This window comes from Strix aluco, chromosome 26 (genome assembly GCF_031877795.1).
Source record: "Strix aluco isolate bStrAlu1 chromosome 26, bStrAlu1.hap1, whole genome shotgun sequence".
Lineage (NCBI taxonomy): Eukaryota > Metazoa > Chordata > Aves > Strigiformes > Strigidae > Strix > Strix aluco.
Window position 1 is genome coordinate 4,046,180 of NC_133956.1, and position 22,174 is coordinate 4,068,353.

Here is a 22,174-nt window from a genome sequence, read left to right on the forward strand (position 1 = left end):
GGGGCGGGCCGGGCGCCATTTTCCCCTGGCGGCTCCGGCGCATGCGCAGGCGCTGCCGGAAGCGCGGGGCGGGTTCTGCTTCCGGGTGATGGCGGCGGAGCGGCCGGGAGCGGGGCTGCGCTGCGCCGCCGCCCCTCAGGTACCGGCGGGGCCCCGGGCGGTGGCAGCGGGCGGGAGCGGGCCGAGCCGCACCCCCGGGACCAGCGGAGTGACGGGGGCTCGCTGCCGGCCGCGGGTGGGGTGGGGAGAGACCGGGCCCGGCCCGGCCCGGCCCGGCTCGGCTCCGGCGGGGCCTAGTGCGGGCCGCCTGCCCCCACAGCGCGTCCCTCCTGTCTTCCAGTGAGAAGCGGCGGGGAGCGGGGTAAGATGAGCCCGGTCCGCGCCCGCGGGAGCCGCAGCACCCAGCGCTGAGCCCGCCCCGGCGGCCCCCGCCAGAGCCGGAGATGGCTGCGGACTCCGTAAGTGTAACGCCGCCCGAAACGCGCCGGCGGGCCCCCGGGCCCCTTCCCCGCCCTTCCCTGGCTCGCCCGTGGCCAGGGGCCCCTCACAGCATCAGTGCGCTCCCAGCTCGGAGATTCAATTTAAAATACACGTCAGGAATTTTGAATCTTAACTGCATAAGGCCAGCGTTCAGGCATTGTGTGTGTAACAAGCTCCAGCAATAAATGAGTTAAGGGATTTGTTGGTGGACTGAGCGTTAGAACCCGTTTGGATTCCAGTTTGTCGTTGTGGTGTTCGCTGTCCAGAGTGTTGCGCTGTCTCCTGTCACAGGAGCCTGTAAACTGGCAGAGGGGAAGACAGTCAAAGGACAGAGCGCTCCACCTTTTGAATCCAATTCAGAAGTATCCAGAGATCGCTAAAAAAAACATTTGCTTTTTCTGAAAACACCCTTCAGGGCTGCTCCTGTCAGCCCTGTTGGGATAGGCATCGAGTAGACCTGTTACTTTGTGGCTTATCACTGGCGCCCACGGGAAATAGCAGACTAACTTTTCCATCATCCAAGAAATACTTAGAGTCTTATCAGTATGTTAAAGATCACAAGTGTTCCTTTCAATGAGACTTCCTGCTTATTTAATTTTTCTCCTGGGCCCCCTGTATGATGCTGTTTTCCTCCTTTTGGTGTGTTTTCATTTGGAGCTCAGTGTCTGTTACTGAGTGCTTTTAGTTTTTAATCCTGAAAATACTACACCCGTGTTCAAAATGCCCCTTAGTAACTGGCTGACTTACATGTATGTTCAGCTGAAATACACTTTTATGGAGCGAGGACCATAGCTATTAGCAGGTTCCTAATTAAAAGTATCACTGAACAAATAAGTCAGAGATCAGAGCTCCTGAGTTGATTGTATGGGACAATTTCCAATTTAATACATTTTAAGAAGGGCAACTGACTTGAAATATTGAATTATATCACATGGCTTCTTGTAGACGATCCCCATCTGGCAGAACAAACCCCACGGCTCAGCACGCAGCGTTGTCAGGAGGATCGGGTCAAACCTCCCTTTAAAACCCTGTCCCAGAGCAACCTTTGAGGTAAGTGGGCGCGTAAGGGATTTGGTGATAGGAAGCTGCTGTTCTTGAGCAAGACAAGGCACCGTCACGAGCTGCTGCTCTGTCAGCCGGGTGTCTGCAGAGTTGTATTCTCTAAACTCATGTAGCAGTATGGTTTTAAGATTTTTTTTTTATTTATTTCTTCTTTTTTCAATTCTGTTCTTGTAAAATGATCGTTGGCAACTTGAGGAAAATACCACCTAAAATAACATCTGTGGACTGGGTTAGGGAGCTAGAGGAGACAGAAACATGGGAGTTGCTCAACTAGTGCTTTGTTGTGTGACCTCCAGCAAGCCCCACGCCCTCTGGGCCTGTGTTTCCTAAAGCGTAAAACAGGGTTTATGGAAACGCTTCCACCCCTGTTTAAGCTCAAGGACAACTCTGGGACTTGTAGTGGCAAAGTGCTGCACGTGGCCTTGGCAGCGTGCTGGGCTGTATCCAGTGTCCCTTCGGCCTCGCAGAGCACAGCAACGCGCCCCAGGACACGTGCCCAAGCCAACAGGCGGAAGCGCTGCCTTTCCGGGAGCCGAGTGGTGTTGCTGTTGCACACCTGACAGATGCAGCTTCTGCGCTGGGGCAGGGCAGAAAGGCTCTGACAGCCAGTGCAGCCCAGCTGGGGCGGCCTCAGGAGACAGGACCACCCTCTCCTTAATGTAATTCGCTTCTTTTTAGGTTCTACCGAGTGTTTCAGAGCTCTATTTAAATGATGTCCCTCCAGTCCCCACCTTGGCAGACATTGTGTGGATAGCAGCAGATGATGAAGAAACATATGCCAGAGTCAGGTTGGTTTTCTCTTTATGTCCTTATTGCCAGAGTCAGGTTGGTTTTCTCTTTGTGTCCTTATTGCCAGAGTCAGGTTGGTTTTCTCTTCGCTGGTCCTTATTTTTATACGCTGTTTCATTTCTCACAGCATAGGCCAGACACTGGTCAAATGATCACAACTTCCAGTCTTCTCAAGGTTTGATGTGCTGCATGTTGAAAAACATTTTTCCTAAGAGACAGGGGAAAAGAAGGACCCTGGGAGGAATTCTGTAGGAAGTGCCAGGAGCCTGTGCCATGCCCTGTTTTACTCACTGAAAGATCTGTGCAGAGTAACCCCCCTGATCCATGGTATTTTCTGCTTAGAAGGTTGAAGAGTTGAGTTCTCCTGGGATTTAAATGTTCTGCCCCCAGGAGTTTGGTTCTGGTTAGTTGAACTTTTGTCCTTACAGCAGGGCACTAGTAATAGATATCTTGTAAAAGATAAAATGGACTTTGTGATTGGAAGCAAAAGCTAATGGGTAAGTGATGTTCCCCGTGTGCACCCAGCACGCTGCCCGCCATGGGAACACGGTTACCAGAGAGAAATTACTTGAAACCACATGAGCACGCCCAGACTTTTGTCCCTGCATCTTCTCACCACATCTTGTGCCGTTGGGTCATGATTTCTGTTCTTTGTAACACAGAGAGAGCACATACAGCAGCACAACGCATCTATACGGCGGTACCTACAGCGGTACCTACAGCACAGTGGTGCAGAGGCTTCATTTATTGTGTTGAAGTCTTCTGCTGTCCTGGGGTGCAGGCAGAGCGCTGCCAAGCATTGTTGTCACGGAGGGGTCTGGGCTTCGTAAATGACCAACAGGTTTCTGTCCTGTAGAAGTGACACTCGCCCGCTGAAGCACAAGTGGAAGCCGAGTCCCTTCACCGTTATACAGCGAAATGCTTCGGTCCCCAACCTGAGGAGGCAGGAGGAGAAGCTGCTCGCCTTGAAGAAACCTGGTTTGCCAGCACTGAGCCGAACAACAGAGCTCCAGGATGAGCTGAGTCACCTTCGGAGTCAGATCGCTAAAATAGTCGCTGCAGAGTCAGGTAGGAATATAATGAGCGTTTTTTTGTTGAACGAGAAGGGCTGTTGGTGAACCATGTTACCTCCTCTGTGCAGAGCAGACTTGTGTTGGTTTTCCAGCAGAGCTGTGGCTCCTGTTGGTGAGGTGCCACCTCTGGTGCCAGCTCAGTGCTGGTTCTGTGTTTAGATGTCTGCGTCTGTTTCGTTGGAGGGGTCCTGCTTGTTTTTAATAAATAACTGCGTTTGCTGCATTTGATCTAGAGGCTGACCATCATCTCAAGCACCTTTTTTCATGAGAACTTTTGGTGTATTCTTGCCCTTCCTGCTCCGAGTCAGCCATGAGTGAGAGTTACACCTTGATTTGGGTAGGAATGAGATGTCAGTGTTTGTTTTTTCTGTGAAAAGGACAGCGCCATTTTTGTAGCAAATAAGGTATGTGGGGGAAAGCCTAGCTGAACCAATTTATTTACTTCTTTCAGTAAATTTGTATGCAACTAAGAGCCATGTTTTAGCCACAAAACTGGACCGTGAGGAAAGACTTCTCTTCCTTTCATGGCTTTTCCTGTATACTCACCTCTGAAAATGGGAAGATAATTGGTAGGATCCAAATCCCAGTGGTTCTACGGGGCTCACTGCAACAGCGGCTGGTTTAGAGTGTGGAAACCAGTAAGATAGAAATTCCTTGGTATCTGTTCATGGAGTGTTCAGAAGGCAGAGTTGTTGATGTCCCCGACTCAAAAACATTGAACAGTTTTGCAAACTAAAGGGATTTAGTCCTCCTTGAAGACAGTTTTTCTTCAAAGCTGCGTTTCTTGTACACAGAGTAGTTTTGCTGATAACCAAGACGACAGCTGTACCTTTTCCCAGAGGAAAAGGACCTATAATTCTTCCCCTTAACTTTAAAAAAAAAAAGCCACTAAGTGGGATTGTGCCACACTTGAAGTGGTATCAGGCAGGTTAATTCCTGTTCATGATGGGTAATAGTGGCTGATGAAACCTTCCTTATCCTACATCTGAAAGCAAATATTTTAATTCCCGAATTGCTACTTCGCGCTGCACCACGTAACGTGTGCATGAGAGCAAATCCCTCATGATCTACAGAGACAACGTGGTCATCTGATTATCGTAGCCCCATGGACTTGCAGCTTTAGTGACAGCTTCTATTTAGTCCAGCTGTCCACGGGCCACAAACGCATTTGAACATGAACCAAGAGTTGTGGTGTTTGATTTAGTTGAAATACCGGTTTCTACAGGAGAGATTTTTCTTTTTCCAGTTGTGTGTGATGGTCAGTGGACTCTTGAGAATCTACTTGATAGCGATATTGTAAATAATATGTCACCACATGAGTATATATTGGATGTTTTTAGCATGCAAAGTGGTATTGAGGTGAGATTGGGTGTTTTGGACGATCCACGCACACTTAGAGCACCCATCTCCTGGGCGGGTGTTTCCTGTCACAGCACACAGGGTCCTGTGTGCCACTTGCCTCGACTCTGCCAGCCGCGTGGGGAGATGAAGCTGCTCGGGGTGGGGAGGGAGCCACGTTACCCTCAACTCTGCAGGGAATAAGCGTAAAACAAGGCGCTGCAGATGTCCCCTTCAGAGAGGCTGCGTGTGTCCTCTTTCTTCTTCAGGCGAGATCAGAGGAATTGGAATAAAGAATGGGAAATTCTGTGACTTTTTCCTTCAAAGTGTTGCCTCAGCTCTACAGTTGCTCAAGCTGTGTGCTAGAAAAGTCCATTTTAATTCAAGCAGAGTAATAACGAGGAAAATTAGAGATCCAGATGGGAGAAAAATGATTTAATCATTTAATACCTTTTCCTTCTCCCTCTCTACTCAGCAACGGGCCTGGTTGTTATCAGCTGGCATTTGAGAACAGCTCGTATTGACTTTGTGTCCTCTAAACCAATAATGGGGAGCTGTGATTTAGGGCCTAGCTGTAGCTCGGTAATCTGATGAAAGAGATAACTATTTAGCAGGCTTATTTTGGAAAGATTGATGTCAAAAAAGAAATATTGTGCAATCTGCTTTATTATATACTGTTAGAGAAATCCCTTAATTGGAAGTTGATAACTATCTACAGGTTTACTCTTGAGGCCAAGGGCGTTAGTGCTTTAAGGTACAGTTTGTTTTCAGTACAGGAAGGTTCTTTCAAGGAGTTGTGCACTAAGCATTTTTCTGGGTTTTTGCTTGTTTTGCTTTTGTGTTTCACACTGGAAATATCTAACTCATTTTCACTTCATAACACTCGGAATTTATATAGCTGTTCTTATCCTCGGTGCATTTTAAAGCATGAGCAAATAAATCCCACCTTCCCTGGGGAATAGGTGGATGCAGTTCTCATTTTACAGGTGGTGATGGGAAGCAAAACAGGCCAGAAAGCCCACGGTCACAGAGTGAACCGCTGGGACCCTCTAGTGTAAAACGCTGGAGCTCCTGCACCAGCTCTGCCTTCTCACCAGGTGTAATGGTTATGGGGGAAGGAGCCTGGAAGGAAAAGAAAAGCAGTTCTCGAGGTGATGAATTAAAAGAGGAGAAAAGGCAATGCAGACCTACATTCTGACACAGGCTCCCTCTGTGACCCAGAGCAGCAGCTAAAATCTCTGTTCCTCTATTTCTTAGCTGTAAAAATGGAGAAAGCAAGCATTACCTGACTTGTGCAGGGACGGGGTGCAGGGTTTGGCCTGGAGGGGTGAGACAGTGATGGGCACGATCGGAGCAGAGAGACACAAGGGGGTCGGTGGGGTAAAAGGTACTGGAGAAGGGCTTGTGTTGCCAACACGGAGGGTAACAGAGAACAGGATGAATTTGTTTTCTCGTAGCATGGGGGAGGCTGGCTGATGATGCCTCTTGATTTACATTCTGTTGTTCTGGGGAAAAAAATACCTACATGGTTTGGTATGAGTTTATCTATCCACCCATACTGTTTTCTTTTTCAGCTTCTGCTTCATTAACACCAGACTTACTATCTCCAGGAAGTTCAAATGCATCTTCTCCTTTACCTTGTTTTGGACCCTCTTTCCAATCTACAACTTCCTTTGTCATTAGTGATATCACAGAGGAGGAGGCAGAACTCGAAAGCCCCGAGCTCCCGTCAGTCTCCATGCTTTGTTCTGCAGCCTCCGAGTGTTGTAAACCAGACCCGAAGGATCCTGACGAGGAAGATTCTGTGTCTCTCTCAAAGGCCAGCAGTTTTGCCGACATGATGGGCATCCTTAAAGACATTCATAGGATGAAGCAGAGCAAAGACTTGTAAGTGCTTCCTGAACCCTCTCGATTTTATTTTATCTCTTTTTTTTGTCTGTCAGATCATTGTAGACACTGGACGTTGCATTCACTGCTTGTTGGTGCTGCTCTTTATTCATGATTTACAGGGGGGAAATACCTGTTTATAGTAGAACTTGCGAATGCATTTCTGGGGATTTTTTTATTGATGGCTGACCCACCTGGATAGAAAGCAATGGAGAGGAACTGAAACCAATTAGCACAATGTTTGGCTGTTTCACCTTGTTCACCCGAAAAAAAAAAAAAAAAAAAATCTTGTTTGCCCTGATGAAAACCAGCACTACGTGTGCTGGCAGCCGTGGGAGCGAGGGCGGCCCCGCGCGCTCTGCGTCCCGCGGGCCCAGGTGCTGCTGCTCAGTTGTCACACGGACCCAAGTGGTTGGGCAGCTCGGCGGCTTTTTCAGCTTCTCAGCTTCTGCATCTGGCCCAGCTCTGAGCGTGGGCAGTGGGAGTTTTCACTTGTCTCATGACGAGTTTACACATGGATCACGAGAAGGCCCCACGCTGACCTGCCAGCTGCGGCGCGGCTGAGGCAGGATTCTGCCCCGCTGATAAAGGAGCTTCTTTAACGTTGCCTGAACCGCCTTCGCTTCACGTGGGAAGGCACAGGGATAAAGTTCACACATTTTTCAGCCCAAAGATCTATCCAGCCGTTATGTTGTGTGAGTAAAATTCCTGGCCAAAAATAACACGTTGTGTGACGGCTGTTCACAATTTTTATGCCTAATTCAGCTTAAAAGAACTTAAATTCTCAGCACTGAAAAAATTATATAGTCAAATGAGAAGAAATATGTTCAGCTTGCATCCAGAATGTCAGTACGGTATCACACATCCATAATTCACACAACGTAGCCTTTTGCTCTTGTGTTCCCAAGTGTTAAGTAGTGCTCAAATCTTAAACGCTCACTTGCTTTCTATAAATGCCTGTAATCTTCCATGGGGGTGAGTAGGATTCATGGACCGCAGACGAATTGCTCCTCTTCTTTCTTCCTGTCTGTTGCAAAGCTTTGGGCATCCAAAAATAATTCTGAATTATTAGGCAGAGAGAATTCTCAAGAAAAATCCTCCTGTTGTGTGCACCCCCCACCTTGGCTCAGCGGGGGTCTGGGTCAGGCTTTAGGTAACTTAAAAACTTAACCCATTTGGGTAACTTAACCCGTTAGGACTGTAACTGCCATTCCAGTGGCCATTCACTGGCTCTATTCGGTCTAGAAAAGCCTGTGGATGCTTCAGGCTGTGACACGTAATGTTTTAACTTTATCAGAAACACGTGTACCTCTAGGACTAAGCATTCACATGTAACAAGGTAATCATCAGTCTTGTAATTAGTGCTGACTGGTATGTCAGCCATGTGGAAGCAGGCTTTCTAGGGTAAGAAAACTGCTGCCATCTGTGTCAGATGAAGACAGGGAAATGTGCATTATTCAGGGGAAGAAGAAACTTGTAGAAATACAGATTATGGGAGGGAAATGGGAGGCATTTCTGATCCACGCCTGGGTGTGCTGGCACAGCTCTGCCAGCGCTGGCCCCGTCACGAGGAGGCAGGTGCTGGCTGGGGGAGGCTGTGAAAAGCAGCGTGTGGGTGACAGGGACACAATGGGTCATAATTTGACTTTCATTTCCTCAACAGAACATATGAGAACAGCCACTAATGGATGAAGGTGTTTGATCTTGCCGGTATTGTGGGAGTGAGTGGGAGGGAGAGATGACTTGTGCACAAAGGAAGGATTTACCAACAGCGCTGGTTCTTCTCAGCGTTACAGGAGAGGGGGGAGAGCGAGGGGGTTGTACCTGGGGGGACGGCAGCCAAAGGAACTGAATCCCCAGGACCTCTTCTTCCCCTTGCGAGGGCCTGATTGAGTAGCCGGGAGCTGGGTGGCACTTGCCCCTTCTGCTGCTTGCCACAAGACTAGGAAGGCTTTAATAGGAAAGCTTGAGATTGTTTCTTGCTGGAGCTGAACCATTTTCCTCTCACCTGTTTCTCAGCCTCTAATTGCCTCCTACATGCAACAGTGATGTTTTAGGCTGCAGTTATTACAGCTTAATTAAAGCTGTTTGAAGAATCACATTAAATAAATCCCTGATGTTCATTACTTGATGAGCTTTACGTCCTAGACACCATCCTCTAGTGTCGGTGCAGTGCTCCTACAGCTCTACTCCTGGGTTACACAGAGCCCTCGTGCTGGCGCAGGGGTCAGGACTCATCCAGTGGGTGATGGTAGGTGATGCTTAATGAGCTATTGACACAGATGCTTCTCTGATGCTCCTGTTTAGGCCTTGGAAGCTTCAGGAACGAGTGGGAAACGCTTTGCGGAAACGTGCGTGTTCCAACAAACGGGAACTAGAGCCTGGCGCAGCAGCTACGCTGCCCTGGGCCGGGGGAGTGGCCGGGCCCTGCGCCCGCTGGGGGTTAAACACAGGGACTCGGACTGGGAGGACACTTCTACTTGTAAGTACTACCCTGGGACTGAACAACTTCACCTTTCCACAATGATTTCCTTGGCCCTTTGGAAGAGGCTGTGGCGTGGAAGGGGGCTGCTGTGCTCCCTGCTCTGCTGCTGGCTGCAGGACGCTTGTGCCCTGTGGTAGGAGAGGGTCCTTTTCTCACCCCGCTGGGGGTTCTCTGTCTCTTCGCTCATCCTGGAGAGGTTCTTGTGAGAGGCTGCAGCGGGGCTGTGTCACCTCCTCTGGCTGCTCCTCTCTCCCCGTCCCTCCTCCGAGGCAGCTGATGGACACTCGGGTAACTGAATTCTCGGCTCTGCCTGTGGAAGGGTTTGGGGAGGGCTCCAGCCCCACAGCTCTGGTTTTTCTCCACACCCTTTTCGGAAGAAACAGTTCCATCTGGATGAAGTCAAAGGCACCTGCTTCTGGCTACAGAATCATCTTTCAAATGGCGACGAATTTATACAACTGTGAACAAAGAACTTGCTTCAGACAGAAACGTGACACAGTGCTAAGGGCTACGGGGAGCAGCTCAGCGACATCTTACAGAGCTCAGCTGAGAACAAGCCCCTCCCTAACACATACGGAAACACTCCGGGGGGATTTTTTCCTTACTGGAATGTGTAAAACACCCAGAATGTTTTCTGACCAAGAGAGGAATTCAGCTATTTAAAAAAAAAGTTAAACTCTGAAATTATTATTATTCTTACAGGTTCTAAATAAAACCTTAGCGAGCAATTGGTGAAACCTGACGAAAAGGAACTGGGTTTTGGCTTCCTGTCAAATAAACTCACTAACACTTCTGATGTGAACTGTGTGTTTGAACTTGCAGAAAGAGGCAGGAGGCTTTGATAATAGAATGCTACAGAAAAACTCATGTGCAGTAGCTAAGCAGAGGGAAGTGTGTACCAGCCCCCTTGAAATTACCAGTAATTACCCATATTTAAATATGAAAGCGTCCATCCACTGTAGAGCAAATCAACTCAACCACCACACCACTTTTAGCTTTATATTGAGGGGATGTAGGCTGGAAATAATTAATGAAGTTTTATTTTACTTACTTGTTATTAACACAGTTGAATGAAAATTATAAAGGGCTTTGATGCCAAGATTTTCAGGATACCCATTGATCCACAAGAGGAGCTCCAGGTTTTTAAGCCAACATGAAAGCTGAATTTTTGGCTGCTTTTTGTTACTTTGTTTTGTTGTTCTTGCACCTCCTCCACTTGTGACAAAAGCTGATGACAAAGGCTGCAGAAAAATACTTAAAGACTCTCATCAGAGCTGTAAACCATCAATTTTGGCACTTCTCTTTATTAATACCCTGTGCTTTTGTCTTCTGTGTAGAAACCGAACGTCAATGAAGGAGGAAGACCCGGCCGTTCTTATAGCAGAAGTTCTGAGAAGAAAATTTGCCCTAAAGGATGAAGATCTGGCCCTGAAGGAGAAATGATGTTACTGTCATTAAACTTCGTAAGCAAAAGTGTTATGCTCCCAGAATTTTCTGCACAGTAGCTGCCTTCCTAAGGATTGAGCCTTTTGCCTCTTTTATTAATTAGAAATGGTTTCTGCACTGGACACTTAGGAAAGCCCCTATGGATTTGATGTGTTTTCCATGTATTGTTATATTTAAGAAAAATCTTTTTAAGAAGATGGAAATTCTTTTCCACCTGTATTTTGATGTTGATTATTGATAAGGGTCTTCTGACGAGTGCAATGAGTGCTGCTGGAGGATGTTCTTTCTACCTACGATTTTCCTTAGGTTCAAACTAAGCATTAACGTATAACAGCCCGTAAATATAACTTACCATTTCCAGTATAAAGGGATGTCGGACATCCAGTTCTTTCTGTGCTGAGAACCAGCTAATTAGTGCTGGTGGTAAGGAGGTGCTGGACTCACAGCGGTCAGAGGCAGCTCTGAGCCCGCGGGAGGATGAAACTGCAGCGATCAAACCGCTCAGTCACGCCTAAGGGATCCCCACAGTTGCATGACAGAATGGCCTTAATTTCTTGCCAGTAATTGAATGTTTCATTAATAGTCCTTGTATTCAGACAATGTATTTTATTTAGCATTCAGAAGGTCTATTTATTGAACCACCAATGCTAAGAACTGAGCACCCACCGCAAGAGCTGGCGGCCGAGAAGGGCAGAAGGAACTTGGCATTGTCTGTGGCTGCAGTTCTCACTGAAGGTTTCCTTCAGCTACACATTCTCTGCAATGTTCCTCATGGCTGTATTTATGATTTTTTTTTCCTTTATATAAAATGGAGCCTTAATAAGACAATGGTTGTCCTTGATATTATGGTTGTGCAGATGTCCAAACACACCAGCAGTGGGGGGGGGGATCCCTGGGGAGCTTCAGGGGGTGGAATTTCAGCTGCTGCAGCTGAAGCAGGGGCTGGCAGTGCTGCAGCTGAAGGATTTTCTTAATCAGCCCTTGAAAAATTATGTTAAAAGTGAGAGAAGAGGCTTGCACTGCCTCTGGCCACCCAGTGCAGGGAAGCAGAGAGAGCCATTTATGACTTAATCACTTTTGTAGAGAGTTGACAGAGCTCTCCCCTCCCGGGTGACACGATCGTTCTGTCCCAGTGAGGCTCCTCTGCGTAAGGGTTTGGTGGGAGAGGACGGAGCTGCACCCAGGAGTCCCTGGTCCCGGGCACATGCAGGCTGGATCCAAGAGCCCGTTAGCACAATTAACTTCTGGCCTATGACCTAACACCTGTCAGATCTATTGTACTGAAATTCTGGCCCAACAGGACAGTCAGGATGTCTTAAAGGGCAGCGCTTACACTGTTAAAGACATACTTGACATTTTAAAAAAAGTAAAAAAGTGGGCTGTTTCTGCTGACAAAGCAGGTGGTTGTTCTGGAGCATGATCCTGGTGGCAGATGGACTCTGTGGCTCGTGACCCCCGGGGTTTGGGAGCAGCTGGTCCCTGCACTTCAGAACAGACAGAATTTAAAGCACACCCCTCCAAAATGACGGCCTTGAACAAGCCGCAGGGAGCACGGCTCAGCTGCAGCCCCCCTCCCCTGCCCTGCCTCGGTGCATCCCGCCCCTGAAAGAGCCAGGAGTCCAACGTCAGGATTAGTCCAGACTTACCCAGAAGGGCCGGCGCTCTCAGAGCTCCTCCTCTTTGTCAGAGCCTTCCTCACTTCAAACCCCGGGTAAGTCAGTCTGGCAGCAGCAGTTCAGCGCTGCGATGGCCCCTGCAGCGCGGTCACCGACCCGTGAACCTCCTGTCACCGCCACACGCCCCCACGTACAGGGGTGGCACAACCGCAGTCCTGAAATAAGAATGTAGCTGAGCCCGGTGCTTCCTCGAGGCAGCTAGCATGAAGTAGACAGCGTGGTTCCTAAGCCAAGCCCAGAAAACCTTTAAATTTGGACTTCCAGGATCCTAAGAAACACGGACATGCTTGTTAGCAGTGGGCTCCTTCAGGCCAGACGGCACCACGTTACGTGAACACCAGGCAGGACTAAAGCCAGGCCTTCGCCGATCAGGATTGAAACAGCAAAACCATTATAAACATTCCTTTAAAATTTTTATTAAAGCAAAATTTGAGAGAACAACAAAGTCCTGCCTGTTGCACAGATCTAGTGCATCTACTGGCTAGACCACACATATAGAAACAATGGGTACACTTACCTAATTCCCAACACTTTCTCACCAAAAAAGGCTTCACAAGAAGTCACAGAGGCAGCACTAGGCAAGGTCCCTGATCAGTGTTTAATCACCCTGTTCCCCTCCGAGTCCTGCGTGAACAGTGACTCGTAGCACACCTCTAACCGCTGCTCCCCCGCGGCGGCGCCGGAGCGGCCCTCGCAGGGAGAGTTGGGCAGCTGCCTGCGAGAGCTGCCCTCGTGCTGGCGAGGCGGTGGGGCGTTCCGGCAGCGGTGGGCGATGACTCTGTTCCCCTCCGAATCCTGGGTGAAGAGCTGCCTGCAGGGACTGCTCCGTCCCACCTCACCGCCCTCGGCCGAGGCAGCGCCAGCGTTGCGGCTGCGCTCGCGCAGGGGCTGCACTCCAGCTGCTCGGTGTGGAGATGAATAAAACCCGGCAGCCCAGGTACTGTCTCCTGTTAGAGTAGGATTTATATTCTCAGTTTCAGAGAAATCAGTTAAGGAATCAACACTACTCGAGTGGTGTGGTTTCTTGTTCTGGTTTGCACCAAGTCTTGGTTGGAAATCCAGCCTGGTCTGGGCCTCCTCTGGGGGCGGCCGCCTCTCTCGCTCCGTTATCCCGCCCTCTGAAACAGCTTCTCCAGCCGATAAATCAGATAAATCGTTTCTGTGCGCGATGATCCGGTTGCCCTCTGAATCCTGGGTGAAGCTGAAGCAGCACGAATCCTCCCCCGGCCCACAGGAGGCTTCGCTCGGGCTGTGGGACTCCGCCGGTAACAACCAGGAGCCTGGCACAGGAGGTGGCGAGGCCGGCGCTGCCCGTGCACGGCGCTGGGGTGTCACCTGCACCGTCCCCCCGAACCCGAAGGATTGTTTCTGGGCTTCCTCCATCTGTGGCAAAGCCAAGATCTTCACAGGGGTAGCAGCCAGAGAAATACCTTTTTCTTTAGAGTTTTTATTCAGGATGAAAGGAGATGGCCTGAAGTTTTCTTTGTCTGTTTGATCTGAAAACAACACGGAAGTGGTTACAGCCAGAGCTGGCACTCACATTTCTCAGGGTTATCACTACCCACAGCACCATTCCTTGCTGCCTGACTCAGAACTGCCATTTTACTGCTCCTTTGAGTCGTGCCACAGACTGTTCCGCACCAGAGCGGCACCGCCGCCGCCTCGCAACAACCTGTATTTGTGCTGCCGAGGCTGCGACGCAACAGCAGCCTGAAGCGCTGGAGCAGCTCAAAAACATAAGCTTCCCTCCGGTGAGGTGCAAGAGCTGCACCTCCAGCTGCTCGTCGTTGGCTTCTCTGCCCTCCTCCCCTCAGCTCTCCAGGCAGTTCACCTATGACATTCCCTTTAAAAGCAGCAGCTCAAGAGTTACCCCAAAAAACTCCACCATGAAACTACAGCGTGAATCCCTTGCCTGATGAAGGCAGCAAGTCCCACATTTGGTTCTGAAACCATTTAAAATCTAATATAACTTCTCGATATAAGCAAGGTCATCCTCAATTCAGGATAAGCTAAATAAAAAAAAAAAGAAAGTAAATATTCCAGCATCTTAAATCCTACAGACCTTGGATGAGCAGCAGCAGCATTCAATGAATTCACCACACACAGTGAATAAGTAAATGCAATCAATTGAGGGAATAAAAAAAAAGGAAAGCACACAACACATTCAAAAGGAGTAGGAATAACAGATCGAAAGCAAAAACCATCAATAGCCCTGTCACAACACAAAAATTCTGCCAGATAATTAAATTATACAATTTATGCAATGCTTCCTCTCCTCTGCTTACCACTAACGTAGTTCAGTGTGGATGAACCAGCCGTTACACGGCCCGCGGTGTACAAACAACTCCACAATCCTACACTGCTGGTGGCTGCCTCCATTTCACTTCCCTCCACATTTGTTAATTTGAGACCCACGGACAAATCCCAGTTTCTTGTATTCCAGAGCACAAAAGCAGCCTCAAAAGCACAGGAGGTTGTGAGTTGGCTTAATTAGCTTAAATATTCCAGTTCCTTTGTGATTCCTTCATTGGTTCAGTTAGGCTTAAACATCACATTCTCTAGAAAAGGCTTTGTCCAACCCTTAATAAAAAGCTTTCCTCGCTCACCTCCTGCTGTTTCCTCTTACAGGGAGGCTGCTTGAACCAAGTAACATTAATTTTCATTTCCAGCAATACTGTTCTTCCAAGGGCATTGAACCAACAATTTAGGGCTGCTATTGTTTAGAATAAACCCAGCATGTGACGCCCTGGGTGCTGCCCTGTCCCGGGGCAGGGAGAGCTGCCCCCAGCCAGCACTGGGCCCGCTGCTCCTGCCCAGAGCACACCCAGCCCCGGCCGAAGGGGTGTTTTCCCCCCTCCTCAGATCGTCCTTTACACGATACCATCGGACAACCCAGAACTGGGCGGTTTGTAGTCGCGCTTGGGCTGAGCCAGGCTGCCCAGTGTTCCACTGAAACCCCCAGTTTTGTCAGGAGTAAAGCCCGGTGCGTTATTGAGAGTTCAGACTGCCCTCCAGTGAAGACTGGCTGTGACAGTCTAACACTGTAAACTGTGCCTGCATTCACATTAACCCTCACAATAAAATTCTTTCTGGGAGTTCAAACTTTTAACCTTTACCCTCTTCACTAGAAAATGCACTTTTCTGCCTAGTAAAGCTGCCAAGAAATAAAGCGAGATGGGTTTCCTACTACAGCCTGAAACTCCCTTCCTCCAGGGGCACAGGCTGGCCCACGTTACCTGTCTGCGAGCTGAAGAAGGTGGGGATGGTGGTTTGCCTGGCGCGTGGCCGAGAGGCTCCCGTCTGCGTGACAGCGACTGCGGCGTGCTTCTGTCCCAGAATTCGACTAGAGACTTTTGACTTGGCTGTGAGAGACTGGGTAGGGAAAGAAGCAAGTGGAAAGCAAATATAGGCCATTAAAAACAATTCTACTCTTCTTCCAGCGTCATGGCATAGCTCCCGCCTTTGTTAAACGCTTCAGCTCCTCCTGTGACACCATCACGGAATGGCTGAGGTCGGAAGGGGCCCACGGGAGTCACGTCCCCCTCGCACCTCCCGAAATACTCCCGCAACAGCCTCTCCTAACTCCCGCCCCACCGCACCTCCCGCTCCACGGGAGCCACACGCTCTCCCGGGACCGCAGCAGCCCCCAACCCCTCCGGCCCCCACCTGAGCCGCGCTCTGCTTCAGCGCGGCGGTGTCCAGCCAGACATCGCAAGCCCCGGCCCGCGGGGCCGCGCCGCCCCTACGCTTCATCCCCGGCACCGGGCGGCTCCGTGCGGCTGCCGGCGCCGAGCAGGGCCCCGGGGAAGGGCAGCGCGGCCGCGCCGGGGGGAGCCGGGCCCGGGCGCTCCCTCAGCCGCCGGCTCCGGCCTCGCTCCCGCTTCCCGCCGAGCTCCCGCCCGCCAACGGTCACCGCGCGCGCTCGCCGCAGGGAGGGACCAATCCGAGCGGCGGGACGGGATGAGCGGCAGGTGGAGCCCCGCCCACTCCGGGCCGTGCGCTATATAAGGCGCCGGGGCGGCGGCCGCTGAGGGGAAGCGATGGTGGCGGGGGCTGGTGGCAGACGCTCCTCGGCAAGAGGGGGCCGAGCGCCCGCAGAGAAGCCGGCGGGGCTGCTGTGCGGGTCAGGGGGGGAGTAGCACAACACATCACAGCGGGGCTCTCCCCTCCCTCAGCTGCTCTCCTGCCCCCAGCCCAGCTCGTTCCCAGACACCTCCCAGCCCCTCTCGCTTTGTCTTTACAAGCCCCAGGCCCTGCAGTTTCCTGCCCTGCTCAGATCAGGGTTGGGCGCTTCAAACCACCACAGCCACCGCCCCGGGGCCGCATCGCCACTGCGAGGAGGGTGGGGGGGTCCCTGTCAGTGCCCTGGGGCTCAGCCTTCCCCCCACCAACCCCAGCCATGCGCTGCCTCTCCTCTCACTGCCCCAGGTAAGGGACAGGGCCCCGTCACTGCGCTGAGAGCTCCGTACAGCTCCCTAAGCTGTACAAAAAGGGCTTGAAATGTTATTAAACACATTCGCTGCCCTTGGTTGTGGTTTATACAAGCTCACCTCGGTCTGTTTCCCTGGGTTAGATTCTGCCACCCCTAACCAGGGGCTGGACAGTGTCCCCTTACCTTCTGCTGTGAGACCTGGTGCCTTCCAGGAACCCTTCCCAGCCCACCACTGTCCGGGTTCCGGGCTGCAGCGCTAACAACATTTTGTTCCAACTGTTTATTCAGACATGTGAATTAAACCAGTGTACCATTTTAAGAGCAAGCTGGAACTGAATTAAAAAAGCATAAAAAGCAGCTCTTACTTTCCCCTCCCTACAGAGAACACTGCTGCTTTAACAGTTCGCGAAGCGTTTCATTCCTCTTCTCTAGGTTTGTGGCCAGATTCATGCGGGCATGGCCACAGCTGGCTGCAGATAAGCCCTTTGGGTGAGCTCACCTGCTTCTCCTTCAAGGCTCTTACTCTTCTTTGAAGCTCAGCTTGTTCTTCACCTTCCGGGCCATGTAAGTGGCTGTGAGGACAGAGCAGGTCACAGTGAAGAGGCACAGGGCAGAGAAGTTGTGCGCCAAATCACCCTGGAGAGCGGAATAGATCTGTCGCCTGGACTCATAGTCCAACACCACCGCCTCGATCTGCGCCAGCGTGCAGAGCACCAGGCACACGTGAAAAATTTGATGGCTCTGCCCGAAAAAGTGACATTTCCCAGGGAACCACTTCTCGGGGTAAGGGTGCGAGAAAAAAAAGGCACCAATAAGGAAAAACAGCACCTGGCATTTGTGATAGAGAAGGGCCGGGTCAGCCTGCTCGGAGGGCGGGGCGGTGTAGATGCGGTGGACCACGGGGCTGATGTCCAGCACGTAGGCCAGGCCGGAGGGCAGCTCCTGGCAGAGCCGGCTCAGAAGGCGAGCGGACTGGTGGTACTGGTACTTGGCGTAGCAGGAACCGGCGCAGGACAGCCACGCTAACAGGACAGCCGCCGGCATGTAAAACCCCTTGATCTTCTCGTGCCAGCTTGGCTCGATGGTGTAGTAGTAGTGTCCCAGAGCGCTGCCGTACTGGTAAATGGCGACCCCCACGTAGTCCATGAAGAAGAAGCTGTAGTGCCAGAACTCAGATTTCGCCTGCAGAAGGTGAGCGAGGGTGCTGAACGTCAGGTAGGTGATGGACGCCGCGATGATGATGAGGAGGGGTTGGGCGTGCGGGTCCTGCCCAAAATCCACCCGCTGCGAGAGCTGCTGGAACCGCAGCAGCAGGATCAGCGCTGCCACCAGGTGGGTCCAGACGTTGATGGCTTCGTTGTGCTGCTGGAAGAGCGTCGAGAAGTAATAACGCCAGGTCTGCTGCACGGGCCGGTAGCCGGTGTGGATGTAGGGCTTCCAGAAAACCTTTGGCACCTCCGAACTGCTGACGGTGGAGGGAGAGAGGGGGGCCAGCAGCGCAGGGACCTGCCGCACGTTAATGAAGAGGCGGCTGAGCTTTTCGGTGACGACCGTTGCCATGATGCAGCTGAACTCTAGATCCCTGCCGCGCAGAATGACCTTTGGGAAGGAAAGTTTTGCTGTGGGATTTAATAGAGACTTAAAAAAAAAAAAAAAAAAAAAAAAAAATCAACAAGCAGGGGCAGTTTGAATGCTTTGTCTGGGTTTTTTTTCCAGATACATAAAATCATGCGTGACTGGAGAATGGCCTCATAGCTGAAATAAAAGAATCACCAAAACCAGTCATGGGAAGGAGGCTGAAGGGAGATTTAAGAACCCCTGGAGTGCCCCACGCTGCACAGGCGACAGACTGTCTGGAGGAGTACAGAGGTAGAAGACACCAGTACGGGGTTAATTAACACAATAATTAACACACCAGGAGCATCAGTTCCTAGCCCACCCCTTCCTGCTCCAGGAGCAGCCCAAATTTTCCTCTTTGTAGCCTGTTTGCAGCATCTGTCTGTACAGATAACAACGAGCTGCTGTCCCACAAGCGGTGGGACGACCTGCCCTGCCTCACGAGGGGTGCACCCGAGAACGTGAGTCACTAACGCCAGTAACAGAAGATGTAACTTCTGCGTTAGAGTTTTTACCATCTTTTTTCAGCTCCCGATTTTCCACGCGGCTTTGCACAAAAACAACACAGCTCAAGTGAGCTCACCCTGTTGCATCACTGAGGTCCGACAGCGTAATCTTTGCGAGCAAGCATTTCCATATTTACATTTTTGAAGCTGCTGTCCTTTCCAAGATAAAGGCAGCCTTGCTGCCGCCTTCTGCCTTCTCACGACAGCCTTAAAAACATATTGAACAGAACGTGCTCGAAAGGAGCTTTCCCCCCCTCTTTACCTGCTCTTGCTCAGACAAGTTCTGAAGAAATCAGCCCGATTCCCGTCCAACTCCAGCGCTGATTTACGCTTCAACTCCTGGCAAGTGCAGTCATTTCAGGGACAGCTCAGACAGGAAAAGCTCTTCAAAGTTTGGGAATGGGAGGAGGAGAGAATGGGACTGTTTATTTTAAAAAATCTCTGTAATTTCCTCATCAAAATGGAGGAGATGGGTCTCTGTAACTCCTGCCTGCCTGAAGCTGAGGAGCACAGATGCAGATAAAAACAGACTGTTTGGTGCTCGGCTTCCCTCTGGAATGCTCTTTTCCCACCTCGCCTGGTTAAAGAGGCTCCACGTCAAAAACAAGCGACCTGGCTCAGGGCAGCACCTCGCAGAGGGCAATCCTGACCCCCGCCTGGCCTCTTAAACCCTCCTGTAACACTGCAACGTGCGCAGGCTGCCAGTGAAAAATTAACTTCATAAACCTCTTCCGGACTTGCAGCTACTGTGCTGAACTGAAACAGCCTTGAGTCCTGCCGGGGAGGTGGGGGCAAAAGCAGAACTTCCCAAATTAAGCTATTTTGACCAAAATTCAACGGGCAGTTTGGAAGAAAACGTTACCCTTGTGCTGCCTGGAGAACTCACCTCTGCCCACGAGGATGCCTGGGAGGGGGCTCAGCTCCAGAATCCACCTGACCCCGTCACAGCTGCCAGAAGACAAAATCCTCCGGGCGAGGCACCCCCGGGTCTGCTCAGGGAGACGCTGTGGCCAAAGCAGCGGGAAAAGCCGCGTTCGGAGCAGCCAAGCACGAGGCAGGAGAGGGAGCGGTGTTTACCTCGGGTCCTCCAGAACCTGTTGGAGCAGGACTTAATTTGCAAAGCTCTTCCTAGCTATGGAGCCTGGAGCAATGCTGGGTTACGGACGGAGCACATCCTGCGCGGGGCTGGAAATCATTCACCTGGCTCGTTGTCTGAATAACACCCTCCACGTACCTCCGAGATGTCCGTGACGTTGCCTGGTATATCCTGCGGAGCATTTCCTTTCTCCGGCAGCATCCACCCACCCTGCTGAATTTTTACTTAATGATACAGACTCAGCCCCCAGCTGTTGACATGCCTGTTTGCTCCCTGCATACATCTGCATTTAGCCTTCTAAAACACAAATATGGGGGGTTTTTAAAGTCATGATCAGTTGGTTTCTCTGAGCACAGGCTCACCCAGCCCCCTGGTACGAGCAAACCGAGCAGGTTTTTGGTGGCTGAGCTCCAGCCCGGGGGAAGCCTCTCCCTCCTCCCCTGCCAAAATCCCTTTCAGGGGCAGCGGGGGATCAATCCCCCCCATTCTGGGAAGGTTTTTTCCCCGAGGGGATGTTCCTTCAGGAAGGGGGTACAGCTGGAGGTCATGGTCAGCAGGGCCTCCCCTCCCAGCACCCCAGCTGCCCCCCAGGACCCCCCCACCCAGCCCTGGGGAGCCCCCCCGGTCCCCCCGCAGTTCCGCTCCCCACAACGGCTGCCGCGGTCCCCGCCCTGCACCGGCACCCTCCGTGCCCGCTCACCCCCAGGCTCCCCCGGGTCCGGGGTGCAGCTGCTCCCCCTCTGCCGGGGCCCGGGCTCCTCTCCTCAGCGGGGGACCCGTCACAGACGGGAGGGCGAGTAAAGCGGCGGGTTTCTGGCCCCCCCAGCGCAGCGCGCGGCCACCCACGAGCAGGGTGGAATCGCCACTTCTCCCCTCGCCCTCACCACACCCGTCACACCACTTGCGATTGTCACTTGCTACCGCCTGGCGGGCTGTCTAGCCTAGGAAATACAGCTCCACCGCTCTCTTTTTTGTCTTTTTTTTTTTTTTAAAGCAACCTGTTTATAGTCCAGCTTTCCCTATCAGAGACTATTATTTCCGTTTTCCTGCCTGAGCACCACCTCCTCCGTGCTACTTCCCCCCCCTTACTCTGTTCTCAGATCATTACCATCCTCTCCTTATTTGCATCCCCCAGTCTCATTCCCACCCCCTAAAACTTCCATTTCCCCCCAGCAGCTCTCAGAGGAACCAGACTAAGCTCAGGCCCTGAGCATTAAGCTCCAGTTAAGCCTAACACAGGCAGCCACATAAGGCAGAACTAAGACAAGGGAACAGAAGGCCCCGAGCTGAGATCTGACAGCTTTGGCAAGTCAAAACCTCACATTTAACGTCTCTTTGTGCTCTCAACGCCATTTGGGGTTTGGCAGTGCTGTCATCCTCCTCCCCCACGCCCTGAAAAGATGGGGGAAACCCCCACACAGAATTTGGGACACTTTCTCAGCAGGTAAATATATTAAAAGGAAGAGCTGGGGTTTTTGGATTGCTAATTATGCCTGATCTTGTCTACAGGAACTGATCCAGTGATCACTTAAACCTCCATTACGTGGACTAGAGACACTCAATGTCTTTCATAAGCGCATCATGTGGTGGGTTCAAGCCTTTGTCTCAAAGTTCAGCTCTACTCCCCTGTCCTCTGCCCCTCCCCGGGTGGATCCTGACCCCTGCCTCATGCTCTCAGCTCACACACGGTTGATATGGGCCATTAAAACCCCAAACCTGCCCTATGCCCCCGCCGCAGACGGGGGGGGTTGCTCCCCAACAGGTACAAGTTCAGTTTTTCTTACCTTGAATGATGAAGTATCAAAACACTTCTGGAAATCCTTCACGGAAAAGATCTGATCCCAGCCTTTCAGGGCATCAAGCCTGGCTTTATCTCACTGCTCTTCCTTCATTCAAACAGCACAATATCAGCTTTTGGTTAAGTACAACTCTGGTGCAATCAGAAGTGGTTAAGTGTGACACACAAGAGCTTTCTAAACTGAGGTTCCTTCCTTAGCAAGCCCCAGAAGACAGGTCAGGTGGTCCAGCACTCAATCAGCCCCTTAAAAAAAAAATTCCCTACTAGTTTTTTCATCTTCAGAACATGTCACCTGGGCAGCACCAGATGCAGAGTTAACCTGTGAACAAACCTGGCAGCCAAGCCTCAAGATCACGGACACAAAAGGAACAGGACCAAGCGTGCCTCACCAAGACCAATACTACTGAGTGTTTGACGCCAAGAGAAGCTGTGAAAGCCACGGCTTCCCCACACCGAGGGAACATGCTCACGACGGCCCAGCAGCTCAGA

General features: G+C 51.2%; 2 protein-coding genes across 12 annotated transcripts; one reads left to right on the forward strand and one right to left on the reverse strand.

Annotated features, from left to right (window-relative positions):
* Nucleotides 1-37: 37 nt before the first annotated feature.
* MTFR1L (mitochondrial fission regulator 1 like) lies at nt 38-11,388 on the forward strand. Of its 3 annotated transcripts, none has more exons than XM_074807328.1 (8): nt 38-139; nt 341-458; nt 1,426-1,530; nt 2,221-2,330; nt 3,188-3,399; nt 6,317-6,629; nt 8,937-9,111; nt 10,452-11,388. In XM_074807328.1, the coding sequence occupies exons 2-8, from the start codon at nt 444-446 to the stop codon at nt 10,530-10,532; spliced, it is 1,011 nt and encodes a 336-aa protein (XP_074663429.1). In that variant the 5' UTR covers nt 38-139; nt 341-443; the 3' UTR covers nt 10,533-11,388. The 3 variants fall into 3 exon arrangements, with proteins under 3 accessions (XP_074663429.1, XP_074663431.1, XP_074663430.1); XM_074807330.1 differs by having other exon boundaries at nt 6,497-6,629; XM_074807329.1 differs by lacking the exon at nt 8,937-9,111.
* Nucleotides 11,389-11,506: 118 nt separating this feature from the next.
* Nucleotides 11,507-20,958, reverse strand: LOC141915619 (membrane progestin receptor alpha-like). Of its 9 annotated transcripts, none has more exons than XR_012620988.1 (5): nt 15,903-17,190; nt 15,473-15,608; nt 12,754-13,732; nt 12,207-12,391; nt 11,507-12,039 (listed from the first exon to the last, which is right to left on the reverse strand). XR_012620988.1 is itself a non-coding variant. In XM_074807325.1 (4 exons), the coding sequence occupies exon 4, from the start codon at nt 18,226-18,228 to the stop codon at nt 17,188-17,190; it is 1,041 nt and encodes a 346-aa protein (XP_074663426.1). In that variant the 5' UTR covers nt 18,229-18,267; nt 19,054-19,130; nt 19,678-19,885; nt 20,588-20,957; the 3' UTR covers nt 16,930-17,187. The 9 variants fall into 9 exon arrangements, 6 of the variants coding, with proteins under 6 accessions (XP_074663421.1, XP_074663424.1, XP_074663426.1 ...); XR_012620987.1 differs by having other exon boundaries at nt 11,507-12,044; XR_012620986.1 differs by having other exon boundaries at nt 11,507-12,391.
* Between the last annotated feature and the right edge of the window lie 1,216 nt (nt 20,959-22,174).

Bases quoted from the DNA above. Each gene is read 5' to 3' on its own strand.
- MTFR1L (XM_074807328.1), top strand. The intron at 1,531-2,220 runs GTAAGTGGGCGC...GCTTCTTTTTAG, and splicing joins GTCCCAGAGCAACCTTTGAG to GTTCTACCGAGTGTTTCAGA. The intron at 3,400-6,316 runs GTAGGAATATAA...TTTCTTTTTCAG, and splicing joins AATAGTCGCTGCAGAGTCAG to CTTCTGCTTCATTAACACCA.
- LOC141915619 (XM_074807320.1), bottom strand. From the start codon at position 15,989: ATGAAGCGTAGGGGCGGCGCGGCCCCGCGGGCCGGGGCTTGCGATGTC. The intron at 15,609-15,902 runs GTGGGGGCCGGA...TTCCCTACCCAG, and splicing joins TGAAGCAGAGCGCGGCTCAG to TCTCTCACAGCCAAGTCAAA. The intron at 13,733-15,472 runs GTAACGTGGGCC...TGTTGTTTTCAG, and splicing joins CTTCTTCAGCTCGCAGACAG to ATCAAACAGACAAAGAAAAC.